General features: G+C 37.5%; 1 protein-coding gene across 1 annotated transcript in view; it reads left to right on the top strand.

Moving 5' to 3' along the window:
- The window catches only part of PKHD1 (PKHD1 ciliary IPT domain containing fibrocystin/polyductin), a 459,739-nt gene that overhangs the window by 59,991 nt on the left and 373,789 nt on the right, over positions 1–25,959 (top strand). The window contains 7 exon segments of the mRNA XM_055330173.1: positions 4,994–5,124; positions 7,223–7,358; positions 7,860–8,055; positions 8,765–8,832; positions 10,276–11,874; positions 13,841–13,984; positions 19,447–19,666. Of these exon segments, the coding sequence (XP_055186148.1) occupies positions 4,994–5,124; positions 7,223–7,358; positions 7,860–8,055; positions 8,765–8,832; positions 10,276–11,874; positions 13,841–13,984; positions 19,447–19,666 (2,494 nt within the window).

The following is a 25,959-nucleotide window of genomic DNA, read 5'->3' as shown; positions in this document are numbered from 1 at the left end:
TCTTATAGTTGTAAGGATAGGTTGTTTACTTGGGATTTTTCTTGTTTCTTGAGGTAGGCCTATATTTCTTTAAACTTACCCCTTAGAACTGCTTTTGCTGAATCTCAAAGATATTGGACGATTGTGCTTTCATTTTCATTTGTATTTTTTTATTTCTTGGTTGGCCCATTCATTGGTTATCAACATGTTATTTAACCTTCATATATTTGTGATCTTTCCATATTTTTTCTTGTGACTGATTTCTAGTTTCATAGTGTTGTGGTCAGAAAAGATGCATGGTATGACATAATCTTTTTAGATTTGTTGAGATTTGTTTTGTGGCCAATTGTATGATCTATTTTGGAGAATGTTCTATGTGCATTTGGAAAGAATTTGCATTCTGCTGTTTTAGGATAGATTGTTCTGAATATGCCTGTTGGGTTGATCTGGTCTCAGATATCATTCAAAGATACTGTTTCCTCATTGATTTTCTGGATGATTGGTCCATTGATGTAAGGTGGCTATTAAAATCCCCTACTGTTATTGTATTAGTATCTACTATTTCCTTTATGTTTATAATTAACTGTTTTATGTATTTGGGCACCCTTATGTTGGGTGCATAAATATTTATAATTGTTATATCTTCTTGTTGGATTGTTCCCCATATTATTATATAGTGTCCTTCTTTGTCTCTTTTTGTAGTTTTTTTTATAAATTTATTTTTTATTGTTCAATTTGCCAACATATAGAATAACACCCAGTGCTCATCCCATCCAGTTCCCCCCCCCAGTGCCTGTCACCCAGTCACCCCCACCCCCCACCCACCTTCCTTTCTACCACCCCTAGGTCGTTTCCCAGAGTTAGGAGTTTCTCATGTTCTGTCTCCCTTTGTGATATTTCCCACTCATATTTTCTCCTTAGTTTTTGTTTTAAGTCTATTTTTTTCTGATATAAATATTACAATCCTGGCTTTCTTTTGACATCCATTTGCATGGTAAATGTTCCTCTGTTTCCTCACTTTCGATCTATATGTGTCTTTAAATCTGAAATGAGTCTCTTGTAGGCAACATAAAGATGGGTCTTACTTTTCTATCCATTATGTCACCCTATGTACTTTGATTGGAGCATTTAGTTCATTTACATTCAAAGTAATTATTGATAAATATGTATTTATTGCCTTTTTGTTACTTGTTTTGGGGTTATTTTTATAGATCTTCTCTGATCCTTTATTCTCTTGCTCACATCTCTCACAATTTGTATAGCACAATTTGTGCTTTTAAATTTTGATGAAATCTAGTTTACTTTTCTTGTACTTTTCTTGTTGGTACTTGTGCTTTGGTGTCATATCTAAGAAATAATTACCTAACCCCTTATTACTAAGATTTATGCATATTTTTTCCTGATAGTTTTATAGTTTTAGCTTTTGTATTTAGCTATTTTATTTATCTTAATTTTTGCTTATGGTGTGAGGTAGGGGTCTGTGTTAGTTTTCTAGGGCTGTTTATCCAGGTATCAGAAATTGAATGGCTTAAACAACAGACATTTATTGTCTCACAGTTTGGAGGCTAGAAATTAAGAATCAAAATGTTAGCAGAGTTGATTCCTTCTAAACCAGCCTATGAAGGAGAATCTGTGCCTCTCCCCTAGCTTCTGGTGGTTTGCTGGCAATCTTTGGTGTTCCTTGGCTTACAGAAATATCACCTTGATCTCTGCTTTCATCTTCATATGGTGTTCTCCCTGTGTCTTTTCTGTGTCCAAATTATTCCTTTTTATGAGGATGTCAGTCATAATGGATTAGAGGCCCACAGTTCAGTATGACTTCGTCTTAATTGATTACAAGTGTAATGAGCCTATTCCCAAATTAGGTCACCTTTTGAGGTACTGGCAGGTAAGACTTCAACATATGAATTTGGGGGTGGGACACAGTTCAACCCCAAACAGGATCCAACTTCACTTGTATGTGGAAATGTAGTTGTTCCATTTTGTATATATATGAAAATAGCATAATTTCTTAGAAGTGGAATTTGTTTAGAAGTGACTTGGAGGGCAGCCCAGGTGGCTCCATGGTTTAGTGCCGCTTTCAGCCCAAGGTGTGATCTTGAAGACCCGAGGTCGAGTCCTGCATTGGGCTCCTTGCCTGCTTCTCCCTCTGCCTGTGTGTCTGTCATGAATAAATAAATAAAATCTTAAAAAAATAATAAATGACTTGGAAGTCAAGAGGTTATGTACATTTAAAATTTTGGTAATACTAAATTATTCTCTTTAGAGGTTTTATAGTTTATTCCCTGTAGCAATATATATGACTATATACTTACTACATCTTCCTAGCAAAGTGTTACCATTTTTTTGATATTTGCCTATTTTATAGAAGAAAAATAACATTTCATTATAGTTTTACTTTGCATTTACTTTAAGAGAGAAATTCATAAATTTAAGTAGTATTTTCTTTTCAGTCACCTGTCTGTTCATCTCTTTAGCCCACTTTTTTTCAATTGGGTTATTTTTCTCTCATTGATTTTATGAGCTTTAAAAATACATCATGGATACAAGCCCTTTGTATGTTTGTCTATTTGTTTACCATTTTTGTAATTTATAAATACTATATTTATATAGTAAGTGTATCAATCTTTCTTTTATGGCTTTAGGATTTATAAAATACTTAGAATGGGCTTTCCATCTCTAAATTTACATAAAAATAAGTTTTCCCATTTTGCCTTCTCATTCTTTAATGATTTCCTTTTTTATGTTTAAATATTTGATCAGTTTGGAGTTTATTTTGATGCGGATGTGAGGTAGGATAACAGATTTGATTTTTTCAATACTATTCACTTATTTTATTTACTAAAAAAATTCATCTGTTTTTCACTGCAGTGAAATGTCACACTTATTATTTCCTATAGCCTCTTACTTTTTTGGGTTTATTTCTGAACTTCCTCTTCTGCTTATTGATTTGTCTGTATGTGCATGTTTTATTATTACGTTTTAATTATAGTTGTTTTATAAGATATTTTAATGTCTGGCAGAAGACCCCTTTGCTCTTATTTTGAAAATTTGTATTCTGTCTATTGCTTTTAATTTTTAAAAAATTTAAAGGTAGCTTATCTAAGTTAAATAAAAAAAATCTGTTTATATTTTTATCAGGATTATTTAGTGCTTTAGTTTATTTAGAAAGATATACCACCCTCATGAGGTTCACTCTTTCTAACCATTTTTTTAATTTAAATTTTTTTAAATTTAAGTTTTAATCCATCTATTAAATTCCCCAGTGACATTTCAGAGTTTTCTTCAAATTCTTCATGTTCTTGAATATTTCTTGTCAACATTGTTTTCAGATATTTTATCTTTTATGTTGCTATTATAAATTGCCTCTTTTCTTCAATTTTATTCTCTTCCTCTGAAGATAACTGCAGTCTTGCTCTGAATCTTTAGGGCAAGTTCATATATTTAACTTCAAGGTTTAATTCCATCCACTCACATTCTCCTGAGAGGTGTTCATCAGGTTAGATAAGTTTTGCTCTCTCACCCTGATATGCTTGGGGAAGAAAATCTTGCTTCTGCACCCATTTCCCACTCTCAAGGTGTATGTGTCCTGATTTGGTGGCTTTCCTGCCTCTCTTGTAACCTCTTTCTGGGGAGATGGCAGACTGGAATCATTGCCCTCAGGAATAATAGGTGAGCTTTCTGTTTGTTAGCTTGATCAAGTGTTGGCCCTCCAAATGTGTGGCATAATTATCAATATGATTCGTGCCATGACTCTGCTTGCTGATGTCTGCAGCAAGGAGAAGTTTATGTGTTTGCTCTTTAGTGGTTAGTACAGAAATCCTGATGGTGGTGGGTGGTGGTATCAGTCACCTCTCCAGCATCGTGGAGACTAGAGCCTAATATGTATGGTATCAAATCATGAGGTTGGAAGGGCAAAGGCTGTCATTTAACAATGAGGGAACAAAGGCAGCCTGGGTGGCTCAGCGGTTTAGCACTGCCTTCAGCCCAGGGCATGATTCTGGAGACCCAGGATCGAGTACCACCTCAGGCTCCCTGTATGGAGCCTTCTTCTCCCTCTGCCTGTGTCTCTGCCTCTTTCTCACTGTGACTCTCATGAATAAATAAATAAAATCTTTTAAAAAATTAAAAAAAATAAAGTTGAGGGAATGAGAGCCAGTGAGTTCAGGGACAATGCTACAAATGATCTAGTATAAGTGGCAGAGTGATCTGTGGCCCTGACTCTGGGTCCAAGTTCTTTGTACCATGCTGCTCTCTTTTTTAAGATTTTATTTTATTTTATTCATGAGAAACACAAAGAGGCAGAGACATAGGCAGAGGGAAAATCAGGCTCCCCACAGGGAGCCTGATATGGGACTTGATCCTAGGACCCCAAGATCACAACCTGAGCCAAAGGCAGACGCTCAAAAACTGAGCCACTCAGGTGCTCCCATGATGCTCTCTTATATTTGAGTCCTTAGAGAATAAGCTTTTTAGGATTGGGAGGGATAATATTTAAAACTCTAGGGAAGGAAGAGTTTTCAGAGACCATCTACTTTACTTCTCTGACACTTGGCAGTATTTATGTTTTTTTTTAAAGATTTTATTTATTTATTCACGAGACACACACACACACACACACACACACACACACACAGAGGTAGAGACACAGGCAGAGGGAGAAGCAGGCTCCTTGCAGGGAGCCTGACATGGGACTTAATCCCAGGTCTCCAGGATCACGCCCTGGGCCGAAGGCGTCGCTAAATTGCTGAGCCACCTGGGCTCCCCTATGTTTTATTTTTAAATATTTCCAGGACGTGTTACTCCTGTCTGCCCTTTAAGCATCATTTCTCCCTGTTTATATACTAGTTTATATATTTAGCATCAGTCTTTTCCTGCAGTTTGAGCAGGGCTTGTGTTTTGACTAAGAAGCTTCATATTTTAATTAATTTCATTTTATTTCTCTTGTGGATAATTAATTTTTGTCTTCCTGTATGGCTCTTCATTCCACCTGAAAATGCTTTCTTTATTGCAGGAGGGCTCTGGGCCACCATCCAAGGCTCTGGTTTGGAAGATGTGAGCCTGGTGTTATTTGGATCTCAGTCTTGTACTATCAACATCACCACAAGCAATTCACGAAGAATTCAATGCAGAGTTCCACCCAGAGTAAGTGGAATCTCCTCCCTGGGTGGGTGGCCATTATTAACATGTAGTGTAAGGTTTTTCATGAATCTTTTCTTAGAACTTAATTAACATGACTTTTTCATCATGAGAGTATGCTAATATTGTTTATATTGCCAATGCTGCAAAAAAGTGGGAGGCTAACTCCAATAGTGGAACTTGCAATTAACATCAGTTGATCTTTTTTAAAAGAAGATACCAGGCAGTCCCAGTTCATACTCTCAATGAATAATAATGCCACAGAATAAATGAATTTATCTAGTGTATATATTGATTTGGAAAACTTCCATATATTTTCATCTCATTTCTCTTTCAAGCAAGCAAGAATAACTTAGTTTTTACAAATAATTTTTTTTTTTGGCATGGATATGAATAGTGGAAATTAGAAACTTCTAGAATGCCTCATTTCTAGAAAATATTTTTCTAATTATTCTCTACTGCTTCTCTTTTCCCTTAAAAACAAATCCCTTAGCTTTCTCTTTCTTCTTCAGTTAGTGCTATCAAAGCCTACTAGGAGATTTGAGTCCACATTCTTCCCTGGTGCTGTTGGCAAAAGTCATGCTCACAGTGGAAGTTGAACTATCTATTCACAGTTCAGTGTCATTAGCATTCTCAGCACATTCATGACCCCAAAGGATGACTGTTTACTGAACAAATAAAGACCCCTAGAAGAGAAATTTCAGAATCATCTTTGATCTCTGGCCCCACATTTTTATCTTATCTAGTTATTCAAATATTATGAAATGCTCACATTTACATATAAACCACATGGAATTACAATATATAGTTGTATGGTAATTTGTTTAACTCTTCCCTATTATTGGACATTAAGATAATTTTCAAAATATTTTATTTTAACAGAAATTTGAGCATCCCACTAACTACATTTTGGAGCATATTTATTTTTCTCAGGATATATTAATCTAAATTCTAAAGCTTTTGGTATGTAGTATCCAGTTACTTGAAATTTCTTTTGGTAAAATTTGCATGGTTTGGATTCTTTTGCTAGAGAGAATAAGCATTAAAAAAACTTCAAATTTTGGGATCCCTGGGTGGCGCAGCGGTTTGGCGCCTGCCTTTGGCCCGGGGCGTGATCCTGGAGACCCGGGATCGAATCCCACGTCAGGCTCCCAGTGCATGGAGCCTGCTTCTCCCTCTGCCTGTGTCTCTGCCTTTCTCTCTTTCTCTCTCTGTGACTACCATAAATAATAAAAAAAAAACTTCAAATTTCGATCAAAGTAATACATGCAAAGATTAAAAGAAAAATAGTAAAACAATCCTGCTCTCCTGCCCCTCTGGACTCTTCTTCAAGTTCCTTTTTTGGAAATAACTACTTTTAATTCTTTTGAATGTAGTTACAGTACCATTTCTTTGTTAAAACAACAAACTGTGTTTACATTATCATAACTATTTTAATGATGTGGGCAGAATCAGATAATGTATTTTTTCTTTTATAGTTTTTTTCTTAGAGTTTCTAATTTTTTATCCTAATATGTTTTCCTCATAATAAAAATCCTCTATCTTAAAAAAATTCCATACATTAATTATTCTTTTTCCTTGAGGTTCTCTATTCTCTTGTTTCATCTAATTTTTTTTATTTATTCTACAGATTTCATCCTAGCACTTCCCTTGATTGCTCTTGTGGGTAGATTCACTCTTTTGTGGCTGTTGTTTATGTTATGAGGCCACAGCCTGAAGAAACATTCTGTGTTTCTATGTGAGAGGGAAGACTATGTGAGAGGGAAGTTTTCTGAGTACTTACATGTCTGAAAGTATTCTCACACTTGATGGATAGTTTACCTAGGTATAGATTTACTTGAAATTGCCATTTTTTCCAAAACCAATTGGTGTGTTAATTGCACATAATTCTTATTTAAGTAGTTGGATGCCACACTCGCCTATTCTAAGTAATTGTCACCATGTATATGTGTGTGTGTGTGTGTGAGTGAAAGAGAAAGAGAGTGAGAAACTTGAAAGTAGCAATATACTTAAAAAAATAATTTTCTTGAAATTGACCTTTTAAACTAACTCGATATAGGCTTCTCTCAAGTTAGAGGTTTGATTTTAAAAACCATTTTTTCAGGGGAAAGATGGACCCGTTGTGAATTTGACTGTGGTTACAGGGGACTATTCTGCAGTTCTTCCCATGGCATTTACATATGTCTCCTCTTTGAATCCAGTGATCACATCTCTGAGCAGAAACAGGAGCAACATAGCAGGTAATTACATGATACTTCAGCATCTTTTTCTTTTTAGACCGTTGATCCTATAAGAAAGGCAAATAGTGGTCTCAATTATATTGAAGATAGCATTATATTTTGTTTTTTTAATAAATTAATTTTTTATTGGTGTTCAGTTTACCAACATACAGAATAACACCCAGTGCTCATCCCGTCAAGTGTCCCCCTCAGTAGCATTATATTTTGAATGGAAATTATTTTTCTGAAAGCTGGACTGCTGCTATTTTCATTTTAGCTATCACTGAACAAATCTCCTTATATCTATTTTTTTCCTCTGTAATATTGGGACCATTTCCATCATGAAAATGGCATGAGAATTTAAAGGTAACAATTCAATATATACTTATGGAGCACCTACTATGCTGTAATGATAGCACAGACATTTAATAGACTTTAATCTCTGCCACTAATTTATAGGATGATAAGTGGTTGAAGCCACAAACCCCTATCACAGAGGCTAATGGATTCTCTTTAATGCAGGAGGTGATACCCTTTTCATCAGAATGGCACTTTTGGTGAACTACACAGACCTGGATGTGGAGGTTTGCATCCAGAACACGTTGGCTCCAGCTCATGTGCAGATGCCTCAGGGCCTGGAGGTGGTACTGCCCCCATTGCCTGCCGGTCTCTATAGCATCTCAGTCTCCATCAATGGGATCAGCATTCGCTCACCAGGGTGAGGTGGACACTTGCCATTCACTTTAGGTCTGTTGAATGGTCTAGTGATTTAGTTGAGGAAATCTGGTTTTGAGTTAGGTCTTCACTTTTTCCCCTTCTTCTGAAGTTAGAAGATAAACACAGGAGAATCATACAGTTGGAAGAAGTCCTAGAGATCCTACTGGATGATTTGATCTCAAGACCAATCCAAGGGAAATGTTTGGCTTATTAGTTGGGGAACAGAAAACTTTCTGAGATGAGGAGGTCATGGCTTTTGATTAAGGTGGGGGTGAGGTGAGCATTTATATGTATTGGGGGGGAATATTCTGTGCTTTAATTAGAATCTGTGATTAAATATGACCTTTAATAAGATTGTGTCTAGGATTTTGAATAAATGGCTTACAATTATTGTGCAAGCTATGCTCAGATCTTTTTGCCCCAGAGTCCCCCTGCCTGGTATTTTCCCAGAAGTTTCCTCTTCTCAACCAGGAAGTTAGCTAAACTGTATGGGGCTGATGCCACCACCAGATACCAGCCCAAGAAAGTGCCCCACACAACACTTCCCTCCACCATGTCCTTTCTTTCCTGTGAAGCAGTGCCATTCATATTTGCTTTCCATCACTGCTCTCTGGGTCTGTTCTCTCCCAAATACATGTCTCTTTGTCTTGCTCCTCCATTCCTCTCTTTCTAACTTAGTTACTTTATAACAATCTCCCCATTCTCTACAGGGTTGATCTTCATATCCAGTATATCACAGAAGTTTTCAGCATTGAACCTTGCTGTGGGTCCCTTCTGGGTGAGTGGCTCTCATATCACTTATTCAGCAGATCTACTCACTGGATATTCAGGTTTTGCTCCTGGATTTGAGTCAGTGAGACCAGAGATGGGGCAACAGGGAGAGGAACCTTCCTTGTGCTCTGGGAATTGACTGGTGTACTTTGAAGGGTGTGGAAACCGCTGATTTGTTAGCCCTGTGAGCTCAGGAAATTGAAGAATTGTTATGACAAGAAGATATGCCTGGTTTTGTTTTTCCAACAAAAAGAGACTGAAACATCCAATGGGTAACACGTCTCTAGAGGATATTAGAAAAATAAGAGAAGAGAACCTTATTTTATCCTTTTAGATCCTGGATGTGCAAGGGGAGGAGGAATGAATCTGGTGTCTTCGTTTTCCTCTAGGGGTGCAGATGAAGGACCCAGAAGGAGTTAGAAACACAAATGGTGATATGGCAGATGTAAGGATAAGACAAAAAAATCTGGAAAACTATGCATTTTTAGAAAAAAAATGAAAGCTATATATCTGCATGTGAATCATCATTGTGACAGTGCACGCAGTAGTGCTTTATCTTTTTTTGAGTATAGGAAAATCCTTTTTAAAGCTGCCTGTCTAAAATTGAACTCCAATAATAATTAAAAAAAGCTGCCTGCCTATACCACAGGTTTGGTCATGATATGACCAACCCCTATCCTGAAGACAGGGCTTACTTGTCCCTCAATTAGAGAGACAAAATCTAGGAATATACTAGCAGGATCACAAGCATATTTTAATATTTCAGTGGCTCTTGATATATCTCAACATATACACACACACATACATGCACACACAGACATATGCCTATATAATATATAGACTATTGGAATATCGCATAGAATAATATAGAAGATAAGTATAAGACTTCAACAAATTGGATTTTTATCAGTACATAAGTTGAATATATACAGAAAAATCTATATATACTCTACATCATAACATATATAATAATATGGAATAATATGTGAGATCATATGGCAAATGACAAGAAGACTAAGGAATTTGATTTTCCACTAATGTAGACATTATACTATCTTTACATGATTATATAGAACGTCATTACAGACTTAACATGCCAGATAACATAGTAGTGACAAGAATACTTCAAGAAATTAGATTTTTCCTTAATGTATAAATTGACAAGAGTGGATTCTAGGATCTATAAATATACTTGAAAATTTTGTCTTAAATATTATAAACATCCTTCCCTATATAACAATTTATATTGTTTTACTATTCTGTGAATTTCAGCTCATCTAAATCCTGCCAAAATGATCACAAATGGAACACTGATGGGGTGAGGTGAAGTCACTGAAGTTTTGCTAACACCCCACCATCCACTTAAATTGCACTGGGGTTGTGCAGGTGCTGTGAGTTCATAGTTCTGAATATTCACTTTTACGTTTTGTTTTTGATGTTGATGCTTTAGGTGGAACCATCCTCAGCATCTCAGGAATAGGGTTCATCAGGGACCCCGCTTTGGTTTGGGTGTTTGTGGGTAATCAGTCCTGTGACATCCTGAACTCAACGGAGACAATCATCTGGTGTGAGACCCCGCCTGCTGCCTTGCTACCTGATTCCAACATTCCTGCTATCCCAGTCCCCATGGAGATCTGGGCTGGCAATGTGTCCTTTGCCAGAGAACCCTTACTGAACCTGAGTTTCACCTTCCTGTATGAAGCAGCAATGACACCAGTGGTCACTGCCATGAGAGGAGAAATTATAAACAACAGCCTGAGGTTCTACGTGGAAGGAAATAACCTCTCCAACTCAGTGATCCTTCTGGGGGTCTTACACTGTGATCTTGAGACACAGTCTTTAAGGAACAACGTGAGCCTCTGTGGGTGCTCCTTTCCTCTCCACAGTTTGGAGGCAGGCTTCTATCCTCTCCAAGTACGTCAGAAGCAGATGGGATTTGCTAACATGTCTGCAGTGCCCCAACAATATGTGATAACACCTTGGATAATGGCCATCTCACCGACACATGGGTCTGCTTGTGGCGGGACTGTACTCACAGTGAGGGGGTTGGCTCTCAACTCTAGGAAGAGGTCAGTTCAAGTTGACCTTTTGGGTCCATTTACTTGTGTGATTTTGAGCTTGGGGTACCAGACAATCCTCTGCCAAATTAATAAGGTGAATGACCCCTTCCCTGATGTTTCCTTCACTCTGAACGTCACAGTCATGGTCAATGGGCTACCCAGTGAGTGTCAGGGGAATTGCACTCTTTTCTTGCAGGAAGAGACAACTCCCATTGTGGACTCCTTGACCACCAATATCAGTGGGTCTCTGACCATGGTGCTGATTAGGGGTCGGAAGTTGGACATCACAGCAGTTGAGCCAATGGTGTTTGTAGATGATCACCTTCCCTGCATTGTAACTTTCTTTAATGCAAGCTATGTGATCTGCTGGATAAGTGACTTGACCCCAGGACTCCACTACGTATCAGTTTTTCATGCAAGAAATGGATATGCTTGTTTTGGTAATGTTTCCAGACACTTCTACATTTTACCTCAAGTGTTTCATTATTTCCCCAAGAATTTCAGCATACATGGTGGAAGCCTCTTGACCATGGAGGGCACAGCTCTGAGAGGAAAGAACAGCACACTAGTCTATGTTGGCCAGCAGGCCTGCCTGACAGTGAGCATCAGCACCGAGCTCATTCAGTGCATTGTTCCTGCAGGGAATGGCTCTGTTGGCCTGGTCATCGAAGTAGATGGACTTTCATACCAGATGGGAGTCATTGGTTACAGCAGTGCCTTCACTCCACAATTACTCTCTATTTCTCAGACTGATGACGTCCTAACCTTTGCAGTGGCTCAGGTCTCAGGAGCTGAGTACGTTGACATTTTTATTGGGATGTCACCCTGTGTGGGTATCTCTGGCAACCAGACGGTACTCCAGTGTGTGGTTTCATCCCTTCCTGCTGGGGAGTACCCAGTCAGAGGGTATGACCGCATGAGGGGGTGGGCCTCATCTGTCCTGGTGTTCACATCAACAGCCACTATTTCGGGAGTGACTGAGAACTTTGGTAAGTCAAGCAAATAAGGAAGGCCTCTTTTTCCTATGTAAGTGAATTAATAGCTACAACTCTAAAAGATAGAAAATCAACCACAGTCTAAAAGACAAATGGAAAGAGAAGCCTAATTAGAATCTTATAGTCCCCATTTTCTCCTCAATCTTGCCTTTGTCATGCACCCTGTAGTAGGCTTTGTTTTTTATCAAGGAATTTGTGCAGATTCTGTAAGTGTGATTTTATTTTAAATTGATTCCTAAACCCAATTTAATTTGTGTCTTCAATTTCATCTCTAAGAGCTCATAATCTAATCAAATGAGTAGTGCATAGGTGCCTTCACCTATTTTTAGACCTATATGTCAATTTGAATTATTTTAAGTTTATTAAATATCATTTTTATTGTTTTGGAATATTTCACAGATGAATTCACATTCTAGCAATTGTAGGCCAGTTAGTATGATTGCACTGGTTGAACTTTGTTCTCTTTTTAGATATATACATATATACACTGAAATTTGCCTTGCCTTTTCTTCCAGTGATGGTTTCAGTTTCTGTTCAGGTAAAGCCTTACTACACTTGAGCTAGCTCAAATTAGATTGTGATGCAGAAGGTACAGAGGAAATTATGAGAGCTGAATCCTACACTGATGAAGTGCTAGCCAAGCCAATTCTTAGAACAAATTTGTCTGGTCTTGGCTGGGTGGAATGCTCTAAGGCCTGGGATTTGGGTCCTGGTCTGTTAGTAATTGAGCTGGGTACCTTTTCTAAGGACAAAGGGGTTTGGGCTGGATGCTCACTAGTTCCTCTTTCTTCTAAGATTCCATGATTTTTATGATGAGAGAGCAGGGCTACGAAGTGCACCCCAAGCAAAGTGGTATCCTGAGGCTTGTCAGGTGGCTGTGAACACCATCTGGACTTGACCTGAAGGCAGTAGATACTGGAACTCTATCTCAGTGTGGACTAGAGGTTGCCACATGTCTGAGAGTCCAGGTGATATTTACCTTTATTGATTCTTAGACTGAAGCAAAACATGTTTGTTTAGAATTGTTATACTTTTACCCATCAGAGATGGGTGCCGTCATGTGCTGGTAGGAGTGTAAACTGGTGCAACATTATTTTGGAGAGATATTTGGCAATATCCATCAAATCTAAAACCTTACTTTTCCTTTGACCTAGAAATCTCACTTTTAACAGTTTGCAACAGTTTTATGCCAATAAATGTACAGTTAGTTCATCGGCACCATTAATAATAGCAAGAGAGGAGAAATAAGGAAAGTATCATTTAGTAAAAAAATTACTAAATAAATTGTGGCATAATCATAATGGAATTCTAAGTAGCATACATACATGTATGCATACTTGGAAAATTGTATATGCTGTATCTTTAATTAAAAAAAACAAGTTGAATATGTATAGAAGAAACAAGAAGAATCTGTGTAGAAAGAATTTTAAAAAAATAGTTCCATGCCCAGCATGGAGCCCAATGTGGAGCTCGAACTCAAGATCTAACTGGAGATCAAGAGTCAGACACTTAACCGACTGAGCCACCCAGGTGCCCCTAGAAAGATTTCTTTGTATAAAAATATATACACTTAAAAATTCTGGAAGCATTCACAAGAAACCAAATGTGGCTACCTCTGGGGAGTAGCTAGGTGGTTTAATGGAAATTTACTTTCACTGTATAGTTTTTGGTATAAAAAATTTAAGGACGATAAATAAGCATTACTTTTCTATATAAATGCTATTATATTTTAATAGATTGTTGACTACAGTTGGAATCTGACAGAACAAGGACTCTAGGCTCTGGAGGCTGGAACTTAGTGGGAAGACACTAAGGATATTCGGGACCTAACGCCATTGTGTGGATTCTAGAGGGCATAAAAAGAATGATGGGCAGCAAGAAAGTGTGGATCTGAATTTTGAATTAAGTAAAGAAAGAGAGATTTGTGTCTATAATCATGAACTTGTATTTTGTTTTGAAGGCTGCCTGGGTGGAAGGCTTGTGCATGTGTTTGGAGCAGGATTTTCTCCAGGGAACGTGTCAGCTGCTGTGTGTGGCGCTCCCTGCCAAGTCTTGGCTAATGCTACGGTGTCAGCCTTCAGTTGCTTGGTTCTGCCACTGAATGGTCTGTACAAATGCCACATATTTTTTAAGAGTGTATATAAAAATGGTATTCTTTGGTTAACTCACATTTTTGTAATCAATGCTGTAAAGACCTTAATTTTTCTGTGTGTTCCTGGGAAGAGGATTTCTGTGTCCTCCATCTAATATGTTAGATGGGACTGCCTATTAGAATGTTTCAAGTAACTTTAGTCATATTAATGGCAATGGAAAATTTATCACCTGTGCTCTTGATTGTTGTCATACAAAGATGGAGAAAGTAATTGTGCGTTCTGAATTTTGGTTTCAGTGACAACCTTAGACATCATGGGGAAAGCAATTTCTTGGTCTTGTTCTGAGGTGGGATTGCTGAAAGCATCTGCTTATTGGAGATACTAGTGAAGGGATGGGATCAACAAGCTGAATATCTCTTGCACATTTGCCTGGTGCACCCAGTTGTGGAGAGCCGACACCAACACCATCCTCTTATTCTGTAATGCCCAGGTGTTTACTCAATAGAACCCTATGATCTCTCACTGTTTTAAGCTTCACAGCCATCATGTAAATCATGGTACAGGAAGCTGTGGCTTTGTTACAGAGAAAGGTACAAAGCTTTGATAGTCCCGTGATGGGGCTTTATAGCAGTGGATAATTTCTCACTGAGCTTCAGAAAAAAAGTCAGAGAAGAAATTGCTGTTATCACTATAGGACCAGCTTAGCCAGGTGATTAACTTGTTTGCATAGTCATAGATTTCGTATCTGTGTGCTTAGGAACCATTTGTACACATGCTTTCAGAATAGTGCTTTATTTTTTTTTAAAAAAAGATTTTATTTATTTATTTATTTATTTATTTATTTATTTATTTATTCATGAGAGACGGGGGGAGAGAGAGAGAGAGAGGCAGAGACATAGGCAGAAGGAGAAGCAGGCTCCATGCAGGGAGCCCGATGCGGGACTTGATTCTGGGAACCCAGGACCATGCCCTGAATTTAAGACAGACCCTCAACGGCTGAGCCACCCAGGTGTCCCTTTAGTGCTTTAAATTATATTCCTAACTTGTGTGTCTGCAAGTTGAATGTGGGTGAAGGATTTACAAAATGATCAAAACATCATTTTATTTGAACTTGTACAAAAATCCAGTGGTAGGTAATTAGTGATGGCAGTTTGCAAGAGATTGTCTTAAACAAGATGGGGGGAGGAGGAGAAGGAAGGGGAAGGAGAGAGAGAGAGGAGGAGGAGTGATGATCCTTGTTTAAAATACAAACTAGAAATGGAGTTTCCTATTAGCATCATATATATAAGCAAAGCATTATGGAAGAGAGATGTATTCCACCGAAGATTCCATGATGGACACTTAAGATATAATGGAAGATTTAATTTTAAGGCATTACCTGTTGGCTCCTCCACTCTACCTCCTGTGCATAGACCAATGCTGGCATAGTGTATGTGCAAAATTAATGCTTGATAAAAGAATAATGAATTGGGAAATTGTGGAAACAGAAAACCAAGATTCCATATTTCTAGATTCTGATATTTAACAAATAGGGCTACAGTCTTTTTAAAAGACTTTCACACATACACAGCTTAAATTAACTTTCTAAAACTTCTTGGTGTTAAAACTGTCAAGACACAGTTTTAATTAGAAGTACAAAATAAAAATCACAGAGGTTTCTTGGGCAGGTAAATTGTGATATTGGAAATTTGATAATAATAATAAGAAGAGACATTGGTATATTTTAAAAGATTTGATTTAATTTTAGAAAGGGACTTTTCAAAATTCCTTGATTTTTAAAAAAGGAAAACAGAAGTTGGAAGCTGTAACTCTAGCTTTTGCCACTAGGTGTCACCAAACACCGACTGATTGTGCAAGAGCAGCTCATTTGCTCTTGGGAAATGGATAATTGGACTTATTTTCCTTTCATAAAAAAAGAAAAAAATCTTTTTAAAGACTTTTAATTACAGTATCTAAAAATAGAGAGGAACTAATGAAAGCCAACTCTATTGATTTCTTACTTAAGATCCAGGATGGTATTCAAGGATTCTATCAATATCCTGAGTTGGATAAAACGTTTTGAGTATAAGTTTGTGTATTTTTTTTTTCTCGGAGAGTAAGTCTACAATGAACATCAAATGATCAAACAGAGTATGTCTCACAAATGGTTAGAAACTGCTAATAATTCCCCTATTTCATATAGGATTGCATATTTACCAAGGTAAATAAGATTTAAAAATCTTATTTTTTAAAAGGTTTTTTTTAAGAGGACTATTTCAGAGCAGCAACCTACCGTTAGCCGTGTTTCTCAGTTGCCATTGTCAGAGCAATCCATCCTTTCACTTAACCGATGCTCCCCTGCACACCTTTTTTCAAACTTAATCAGGTCTTCAGAATGCAGAATAATCTTGGTCCTTCTAACACAAGGTTCTCAAGGGTATTATTACTAAGAATTACATTATTATTGAGAATATCATATTATTTTTAAGAATTGTTTATTTATTTGGGGGGGGGCAGAAGGAGAGGGAGAGAAATTCTCAAGCAGACTCCACGCTGAGCCTGGACCCCGATGTGGGGCTTGATCCCAGGACCCTAAGATAATGACCTGAGTGGAAACCGAGAGTTGGAGGCTCAACTGACTGAGCCGCCCAGGCTTCCTGAGAATATCATACTAATGTTGTTGCTGGAGCAGCAGCAGTAGCACCTAGGAGTTTGTTAGAAATGCAAATATTGAGGTGACCTAATGAATCAGAAACTTTCCAACAAGTAAATATTTTGGCATTTCTTTTCTGAGCCCTCTCTGAATTCCAACCTTTTTTCCCCTAATTTTAAGTCTCAAACTAGGTAGCTCCTCTGCATAAGACAGTTCTGGCCCTATTGGGTAGCATCAGAAGATTGCCTGCATAGAAGCTGGCACCGTATTTGTTTTTACAATTGCATCACTGTCTTGCTGGTTTTTAATCTTGCTATTACCTATGATTGTTCCAAGGTGTTTTTTCTTTCTTTCTTTCTTTCTTTCTTTCTTTCTTTCTTTCTTTCTTTCTTTCTTTCTTTCTTTCTTTCTTTCTTTCTGCCATGCTTGTGCACAGCTGGACATTCCTCATTTGATATTTACATGAGTTTTACTTTTTTTCCCCTGTGGTTTGCTGCCTTACTATTTTCATTTTTTTTGTTTATTTCTGTAATTTCTCTAATTTACTAAGGTCACTTTGAATTCTGACCCATGTTCTGAGTTTTATTCCTTAGTGTGATTTTGCACACTAAAGACAGTGATGTTTCTCATTCCAGGTTGTGGATGATGGCCTAGAACTCCAATTTCCCTAATGATTGTTTTCTTGTTCCCACGCCACAGAGCTCATGTGTTTTCTTTCATCAGTAGGGCAGAGACAGTAAAGGTGGAGCTCTGAGGATGTGCTTTTGCTGCTCTGGTGTCTTCTGTATTTACGTTTCTCTTAGTTAACGCTTTTAACAAAAGAACTTTACTTTTTCCTATGATGGGTTGCTCAAACATCTTATTCACAGGAACTAATATTTTGTATTTTTTTAAATCAGCAAAATCTTTGATGTTCATGTTTCTTGAATTTATACCTTGAATTATATGGCATGACTTCTTCATGGAAACTTTAATTTTTCCATGAGGCATAAAAAGCTAAAGTGATTAAAGTCATACAGTTATATTTTGTGGTGGAACCATGGATTCTGATCCCCAGCCCTGGGCCCTTTTCATAGTCCACCTTGTCAGTTTGCATCCACTTCATCACCTGTAATGAGTTCATTATTTATAGGTGTTGAGCCTATATTTGCCCGAAGGCTTACTAACTGGAAAGTTCTTAGGTTTTTACACATAAGAGTCCTACTGTCATTGCTGTAATTCCTACAGTCCTGCTGTAATTTATTCTGAACACATTCACAGAGAACCTACTATGTGTCACATGCTTTGGAATGTACCAGCAACAATAATAATATTTGTGTGTGATTGAACAACTGTAAACCTCACATGTGCTTATCTCATGTACCCCTTGGTGCACACAGCACTCTGACATAGGTAGGGCAGCTTGGATTCAAGCCCACAGTCCTTGGTAATTTTTGTTGCATATTTGTTTTGACAGGTTAGCTGCAGAGGTAGAAGACTGAAGAGATTTTCTTTTTTTTTCCCCCTTTTTTCCTTTAGTACGGTTTTCAAACAGAGCTGCTCCCAGACCATCTCATGTAGAGACTTGTTGATCTTCTTGTTAAAGGTTATTGCCAATCTACCTTGTTGATGCCTTTTACATTGTGTCTCATGAATGAGAAAGAAATGGCCTAAGGGTCATAGGGCTTCAAATTATTGCTTTTCTTCTTCATACAATATTAGTAGTCAAAATTGTGTAAAAATCAAGGACTTCCATTAATCAAGAGATCCCATCCAGAAAATGAAAAGGCTAGCTAAGAACCTGGAGAAGATATGAGATATAACCATATAACCTTCTAGGGTTAGTACCCAAAATATATAAAGAACACAAATCAATAAGAAAAAGACAAATATTCCAATATAAAAAAAGAGCAATGACAGAAAGAGGAATTTCACAGAAGAAATATGAGTTTTTACTAAACATATAAAAAATTGTTTGACCTAAGAAGTAATAATGCAAATCCAAATTAAGGTTGCGGTGAGATGCCATTTTATTTGTCCTGGACTGACCAAAATTAAGAGTGTGATAATCCCAAGTGCTGACAAGTTATGTAGAGTATTGGAAACCCATTAATATAGCTGGTAGGGATGTAAAATGGCACAAGCACTTTGAAAACAATATGACACTATCTTGTGAAGTTGAATTTGTGCCTACCCTATGAACAAGCAATTTTCTTTAAGGCATATACTGTAGAGGAAATTGAGTATATGTTTGTAGTAGCAAAACCTGGGAAATAGCCAAGTCTATTGGTAAGAGAATAGATAAATATACTGCAGTAATTTCACACAATGCAGTATTGAACAGCAATGAAAATGTATTATCAAGTTTTATGTGATAATTTGAAACTTGGTAAATCTTCAAAATGTATTATTGAGTGGAAAGGAGCAGTCCAAAAATATGTCATGTAGTCTATTGTATAATATTCAAAAACAAGTGAAATTCAACAGTCTTTCCTTTAAGGATACTAACTCATGTGAGAAAGTGATTTAGGAAATGCAAGTGGTTGCTTCTGAAGATGAGATGTAAGATGATGGGCTTGACAGAGACATAGATTTGAGAAAATCACAATTGTTTTAGACCTTATTTTGGCTTATAGATTCATATGAGTTTTTCTTATTATGATGATTCATATTTACAAAAATGTTACTTATGTTCTATGTGTGTGTTTTGTACACATAATGCATTTTTAAGAAAAGTAAACTGGTAACTTTATTTCCCTATTGGTCAAGGAGCAACACATGAAAATGCATTTATGTAATGGTGTGAGGCCTTCAGTTCTTTCTGTGGTCACCACCTAACCTAATGGTGAGTGTTTCCTGCAGTGTCCTTGGCTTTCCTGTGTGGCCTGAAGCACTCGGAGGAGAGCTGTGAGGCTTCTAGCAGCACCTATGTGCAGTGTGATTTGACTGTCACTGTGGGGACAGAGACACTGCCCCAATCATGGCCTTATCTCTACATTTGTGAAGAAAGTCCCCAGTGCCTCTTTGCACCAGATCATTGGACAGAGTCAACGTTTCCATGGTTCTCAGGCCTCTTCATCAGGTAACTCTGTCCTTTACCTTCCTGGCCTTCCCCACAAATGCATGGCCAACTAACAGATGGAACCATCAGAAACTGCAGGCTGGGTAGATGTGGCCCCCAGGGCCTACCACTCTTGTTAGAGGGACCATTCCTTGGTGGATTCCAGCCAGCCTGCATATCAAAGCATCTCCTGTCTTTTCAAGTGTTTGAGAGAACATCTGAAAAATCTGCCCAGTAAACAGCTCGCTTTGTTCTTGCTTAGATTTTAATATTTATCTTCCGATCCAAAGCAACATCTGGTGAATGCCAATGGGGAAAAAGATTAGACATTATGAAAAACAGAAGGCTCTTTTCCCCTTTCTTTTTTCTTTTCTTTCCAAACAGATTCACAAGTATGAAAAAAAGTCATAGAGAAATCCAGCAGATTGCACAATGTTTATTCAAAAGAAGGGGGGATGGGCAGGCAGAAATACTCTACAGTAGTAGATCTAGGATTTAGAAGCCATAAGCTTATAAAAGTTTTTTGAACTTGACAAATAAATAGTACCACTTTCCAGGTAAAAGCCTCTTTTCTAAACAAATTTAAGGAAAAAGTGTGATCATGTTGTTGACTCAGGACAGCTTTAATTTCTACTAGCAGTTCTTTTCCCATGCAGTGTGATATTTCAGAGCAAAATGTTGCCCTGCACTCTTTTTTTTTTCTTATCTAGATTGAGTGGCCACATCTGAGTGTTTAATGAAGGCCTATCTTTCCATTCAAAATTAAAACTAAATATGGCTAATTACCCAGAATGAAAGAGCTAACCAGCACTTTTCATGGCAGTCTTACTTTTTGATGTCCCAAGGCAGCCTGTGTTTTAGTATGAATTCATCACCAGAGAGAGGTTTGTGTTTAGCCATTGGAAGAGAGGAACCTCTTTGGCCAATTGCTTTCTAGAATGTGTGAAGTACCCTGTTTAGGCCATACAGGAAACGAAATACTGGAGGTTGTACTCAGGCAGGCGTGGGTTTCAGAACTCACAAATGCTGGATACCAAAAAGCACATGTCAGGTTCTGGTTCTATTGAATTTGAAGACTTCACAAAATTCCCACAACTCTTCTTTGAAGTTCTATGTTGTTTTCTACTCAGGAAGTCATTGAGGTAATAGCCTCAGACCCTGTTAAAAGTTACACCCTTCTTATTTATATCATTTAGCAATATGCACAAATAAACCTCTAATTCTCCCTTCCCTGTGTTCTAGTAATTCACTTCTAGGATTTCAAGAAAGCAGTTAGAAATATGTAATATTTATGGAAAACTACATTTTTTGGAAGTTTTCAGTATAATAACAAAAAAAATTTGAAATGAAGTCTTTAGTAATAAAGGATGAATCCAAATACTAATGTATTAGGAAACCTTTAAAAATCATGATGTAGACTATTTTACTGAAGCAGGAAATGCTTACAGTATGTTGGGAAGTAAAAGGGACAGATCATAAAAGAGTGTATAGATTTAATCTTAATGGTGTATATAGTACATATGTTTGTATACACATATAACAGGTAATTAGAAACAGGACTCGAAGGATGTATTCTTAAGGGTTGAGTGCCTACCCTAGGTGATTGGAGTATTACATTTATTCATTGCATTTTAATGTATTTTTTTCAGTGAACATGTACTAATTTAATGACAGTAAATACACTATAATTATACAAGGGGTATTAAGAAAATTATATGCCAAACAGCTTACCTTAGTTCCTCTTAAGATTATGCTTGTGAACCTGAAGAATTACTTGCCATTATCTTTGCAAGGAACCCATTTCCATTAAATGCCGTATCCTATCTTTTGCCAGCCACTACCTCTATGGATTTGATGTCATTTGACAAAGGTAGACATGTGTATCTCTGGTAAAAATATGCTCAGTTCATCCATCCATCTTGCAAAATTTATCAAGTGTCTACTATGTTGTAGGTACTGTGACAGGAGCTGGTAACTCAGTGAGGAATAAGATGGCAAAATTCCTGCCTTTAAGGGTAGAGGAAGAAGCCAGAGAATAAACAAGCTCACACACATATTGTGATAAGAGCTATAATGTGATAAAAAAAAATAATAGAGGACTCCTGTATACAATGTGCTCAGGAAGGCTTCTCTGGAGTATCTTTCGTGGAGCTGAGAAGATGTCATTGTGGCCAATCAGGCAGTGGGGGCAGCAATGCAAGGGCCCCATCACATTTATAAACTGTCAGAGGCCAGAAGGGCAGGAGTAGACTAAGAAGGAAGGAAAGTTCTCTACATGAGCTCTGGGTGGTATTTAAGATCTTGGAGGCCATAGTAAGGAGTTTAGATTCTGTCCTAAAGACACACTAAGTATCTTTCCAGAGTCACACAGTGCAGCCTTAGCAGTGTCAGGTCTGGAACCCAGACTTCTCTGACTGACAGTGTACTTGGCATGGTGCTGTGCCTTCCTACAGTGTCAGGGATGAGAGCCTCGACTGAGGTGTGTGATTCAATGAAATTCCAGAACCACCAGTAGCAATTTAAGACTAAGTGAGGGAGACATAAAGACAGCAATTGTTTTTGATGCCTATCCTAGAGGGTGCATGCAGGATAACCTGCTTACTACTTTTGGATCTGATCAGACCAACTGAGAGAGCCATACATTAGGACTCAGGAAACAGGTTCTAGAAGTCTCTTTGCCACTATCCATACCAAAAATATTTGCCACATTCCCTCAAAATAAACATAAATGTGTCTGCATGCACAACTGTATTATCTATATCTATGTATGTCTATATATACACGTATATTTACATTTATATTTATACTTAACTCAGAATTATTGTGGAACAAAACATGGAAAAGTATCTTTTTAGGAAACTTTGAAATTTCATGAATGTTGGTCTATTTTTGATATGGTATCTCTGCTAATTTTGATGATGGACTTTTAATGAAAAATAATCTCTAGTGAGATAACCAGGGACAAATACAAAAATAAATATGACCTAAAGCTTGTAAAAAAAAGTCTAAGCTAACAGAAAATGGTTTTAACTCTATGAGAGCAAAAAGAACATGATTAGGGAAGACGGTGCATTGCCACCGACGAATGAGAGGATTGCTGAGTGGCTTAACCCATTTTTCTCTAGACTTTGCTGATGAAGAGCCTAGAGAGAACAGAAGAAGGCTCATTAACAGGGTAGAAGCTCAAGACCAGAAAAGGTTGTACGGGAAGCTGGTCATGCCTTTCCTTTAATTCAAGTCTATGTCTTAGATCATTTATATACATGTATATACAGTATATACAAAATACTTGCTTGTAGGAGTGAGGATCATTACTTGCTGGTAGTGAACATGGGAGGGGGACATACAATAGAGTAGATGGACAACTATTTTTTCCTTTGCCTAAAAAGGGAAAAAGGGGGATTCTGAACATTTAGACAACTCAGCTTCTGTTATCCGTGACAAAATTCTAGAATTCATTACTAATCAAATGGTTTGTGAGCTTTCAGAAACAGAAGTACAGATCTCCCTCAACTTACAACGGAGTTATGACCTAATAAACCCATTATAAGTTAAGAATACCATAAATTGAAAATGCATTTAATACCTAACCTACCGGACATCATAACTTAGCCTAGCCTACCTTAAACATGCTCAGAACACTTATATTAGCCTGCAGTTCGGCATAGTCATCTAGCAGGAAGCCTGTTTTATAGTAAAGTGTTGAATGTCTCAGTAATTTATTGACTTCTGTACTGACCATGAAAAACAGAATGATTATATAGAAAAAGGATGACTTATAAGTATATCGGCTGTTTATTTTTTGTGATTGTGTGGCTGACTGGGAGCTGCAGCTGCCCAGCATCATGAGAGAGGATTGTACTGTATATCCCTGTCCGGGAAAAGATCCAAATTCAAAATTGGAAGTATGGTTTCTACTAAATGCCTATTGTTTTTGCACTATCATAAAGTAAAAAAAATCCTAAGTCAAACCATTGTAACTCAAGGACCGTCTGTAGTTATCTGGGTACCAATTCATAAGGAATGTGATGGAGTGGTAAACCAACTTTATTTCCTTCTTGTTATATTTATAAGTGATTTCTGATGGAAATATATATATAGAGAGAGCTTTGCAAACTATTCTAACAACTCCCGCCCCCACCCACATGGCAAAAGGAACGTTCTAGCTGCAAATCCCAAAGTGGCCTGACACAAGCATCAAGTGGCTTTGAAGTCAGGTGTTTTGAAAAAATATGTAAACTTTGCATTTCTATTTCAATCATGTTTCCATTTTTATCTGAATATTATATTTTAATTTAAAATTTAAATTACTTTTCTTTTCTGAAACTTTGAGTACTAGTGACACTTCTGAGCAAATGCTGTATTTATCCTCTAGCTCTGTCTACCCCCTAGATCATGGCTCAGCTAAATGGATTTGTAGTTACAAGAAAGGCTCCAGGTCCAAAATGCATTTGGGTAACGGGTCCCTATGAGTGAGACAGCATGTAATTCCCACATTTATATTTCAACAATAATATCGCCGCCACCACCACCACCAAAAACTATAACAAGAGCAGCCTTTATTGGACACTTACTGTGTGCCAGATTCTTTGCAAATCACTTTGTAGACTGCACTTCACCCCAACCCCTCAACACCTATGTAAAATAGGCACTCAAAGATTATAACTCCATTTTATAAACATGGAAACCAAAACGTAGAGTCACATCCTACACAAGGTAAATATCTGCTTGAGAATTCAAACCTAGCTGGTCGCTTCCAAGCCTAACCTCTGCATGCTAATGCTTCTCAGAAAATCAGTTGAACAAATAAAACATGGTGAAATCCTCAGGTGTTGTGGCTCTGAGACCGAGTTTACAACCATCTTTATTTAAGCATTGGGCTGCAAAACAAGCACAATGTTAGATGTCATGGGAAGGAGGACTGAGGTAAGAGGAGACCACAGCCCCAGTGGTCAGCTCAAACTGTCTGTGTTCATTTCTGGACCACATGATGTTAAAATGTGAACAATCTAGAGTAGGTCTAGAGCACAGTGGGTATGAAAGTCCTGACCTGGCGAATACAAAGGTGGGAATATTTTACTGTGAAGAAGAGATTAAGTAGATGTGGTTACCCTTGGTATTTCTAGCAAATTGTGGGAGAAACCATCTTGACATTGATTTGGGAAAAGATGCTCTAGTTTGACATGATTTATAGTTTGTCAAGCGGTGACCTTTTGTCCTTTCCATGGCCCTGCCACTTTTCCCATGGGATCTGCCTTCTTTATGCTGATATTCAAACAGCATTGTAAAACTTGAGAGTCTTGCTTTAGGAAACAGGACACCTGGGTTCTAATCTTGGAGCTGTCGCACTTTTGTTTTTGGCTTTACACAAATCTCCCGATCTCTTTAGGTTACATTTGTTATGCCTGTATCTACTTTACTGGCCCAAATGAGATCATACAAATGAAATTGTTAAAAAGTATTAGACATCATGCTTTATCGTTACTAATAATCTTTGAGTTAGTTGCAACAATGCCTGAAACCAGGATTGTTTTTGAATAAGTATCACACCTGTTGGGGACAGTAGCCTGCAATATCCACACTTTCACCTCCTCTAGACAGCATATTTTTAGACTTTCTGTAATGCCACACTGCTGTTTTTCATTTTAAATCCAGTCTGGCTTCTCTCCTTAAAGCAAGAGGACTTTTAAAGTGAGTGGCTGGTAGTATAACTGGCACATATATCGAATCTCCTTAGTCTGGGCTGTTAAGTAAGTTTAATTAATTTACTAAGTTAATGTTCCACTGCTAGCAACAGAGCCTCATTGCCATCAGCTGGGGAGAGGGAATTGAAAGCCTAAATGAGCTCATTTTTTCACAGTTGGAATTAGGGACCAGTTAGCCAGTTGTGTGGGTTTTCCAATTTCTCCATCTGCCCTGGGGGGATTGAGGCAATTCACTCCCCCAACACCTAAGTGTGAGTAAGAACAGAAAGAGGGAAGGGGAAAAGAAAAAAAAAAAGAAAGAAACACCTCTGCCCAACATTTGCTTCCATTTTTGGAACTGAAAGTATTGTGTGCACATTGCTTGTTAAGTTGGGATATGGAGAAGCTTTTGCTAATGTTCCTAATAGATTTGGAAAAGAGAAAGGCCTCAGTGAAAGATATTTACCATGTGCATTTTCATTGCAGCGTGTGCAGATAAAAGGAAAACAAATAAACAATAAAAGAATGGAAACAAAATTACAGAAATTTGCAAAATTTGACAAATGGTGGCCTGTAGTTGCCACAAGCTAATGGCTTGCAATGATTAATAAGAGTAAAAATAATTGCATT

Source organism: Nyctereutes procyonoides, unplaced genomic scaffold (assembly GCF_905146905.1).
Source record: "Nyctereutes procyonoides isolate TBG_1078 unplaced genomic scaffold, NYPRO_anot_genome, whole genome shotgun sequence".
Lineage (NCBI taxonomy): Eukaryota > Metazoa > Chordata > Mammalia > Carnivora > Canidae > Nyctereutes > Nyctereutes procyonoides.
The sequence above is the reverse complement of the archived record's forward strand: the minus strand, read 5'-3'. Positions and strand labels throughout refer to the sequence as shown.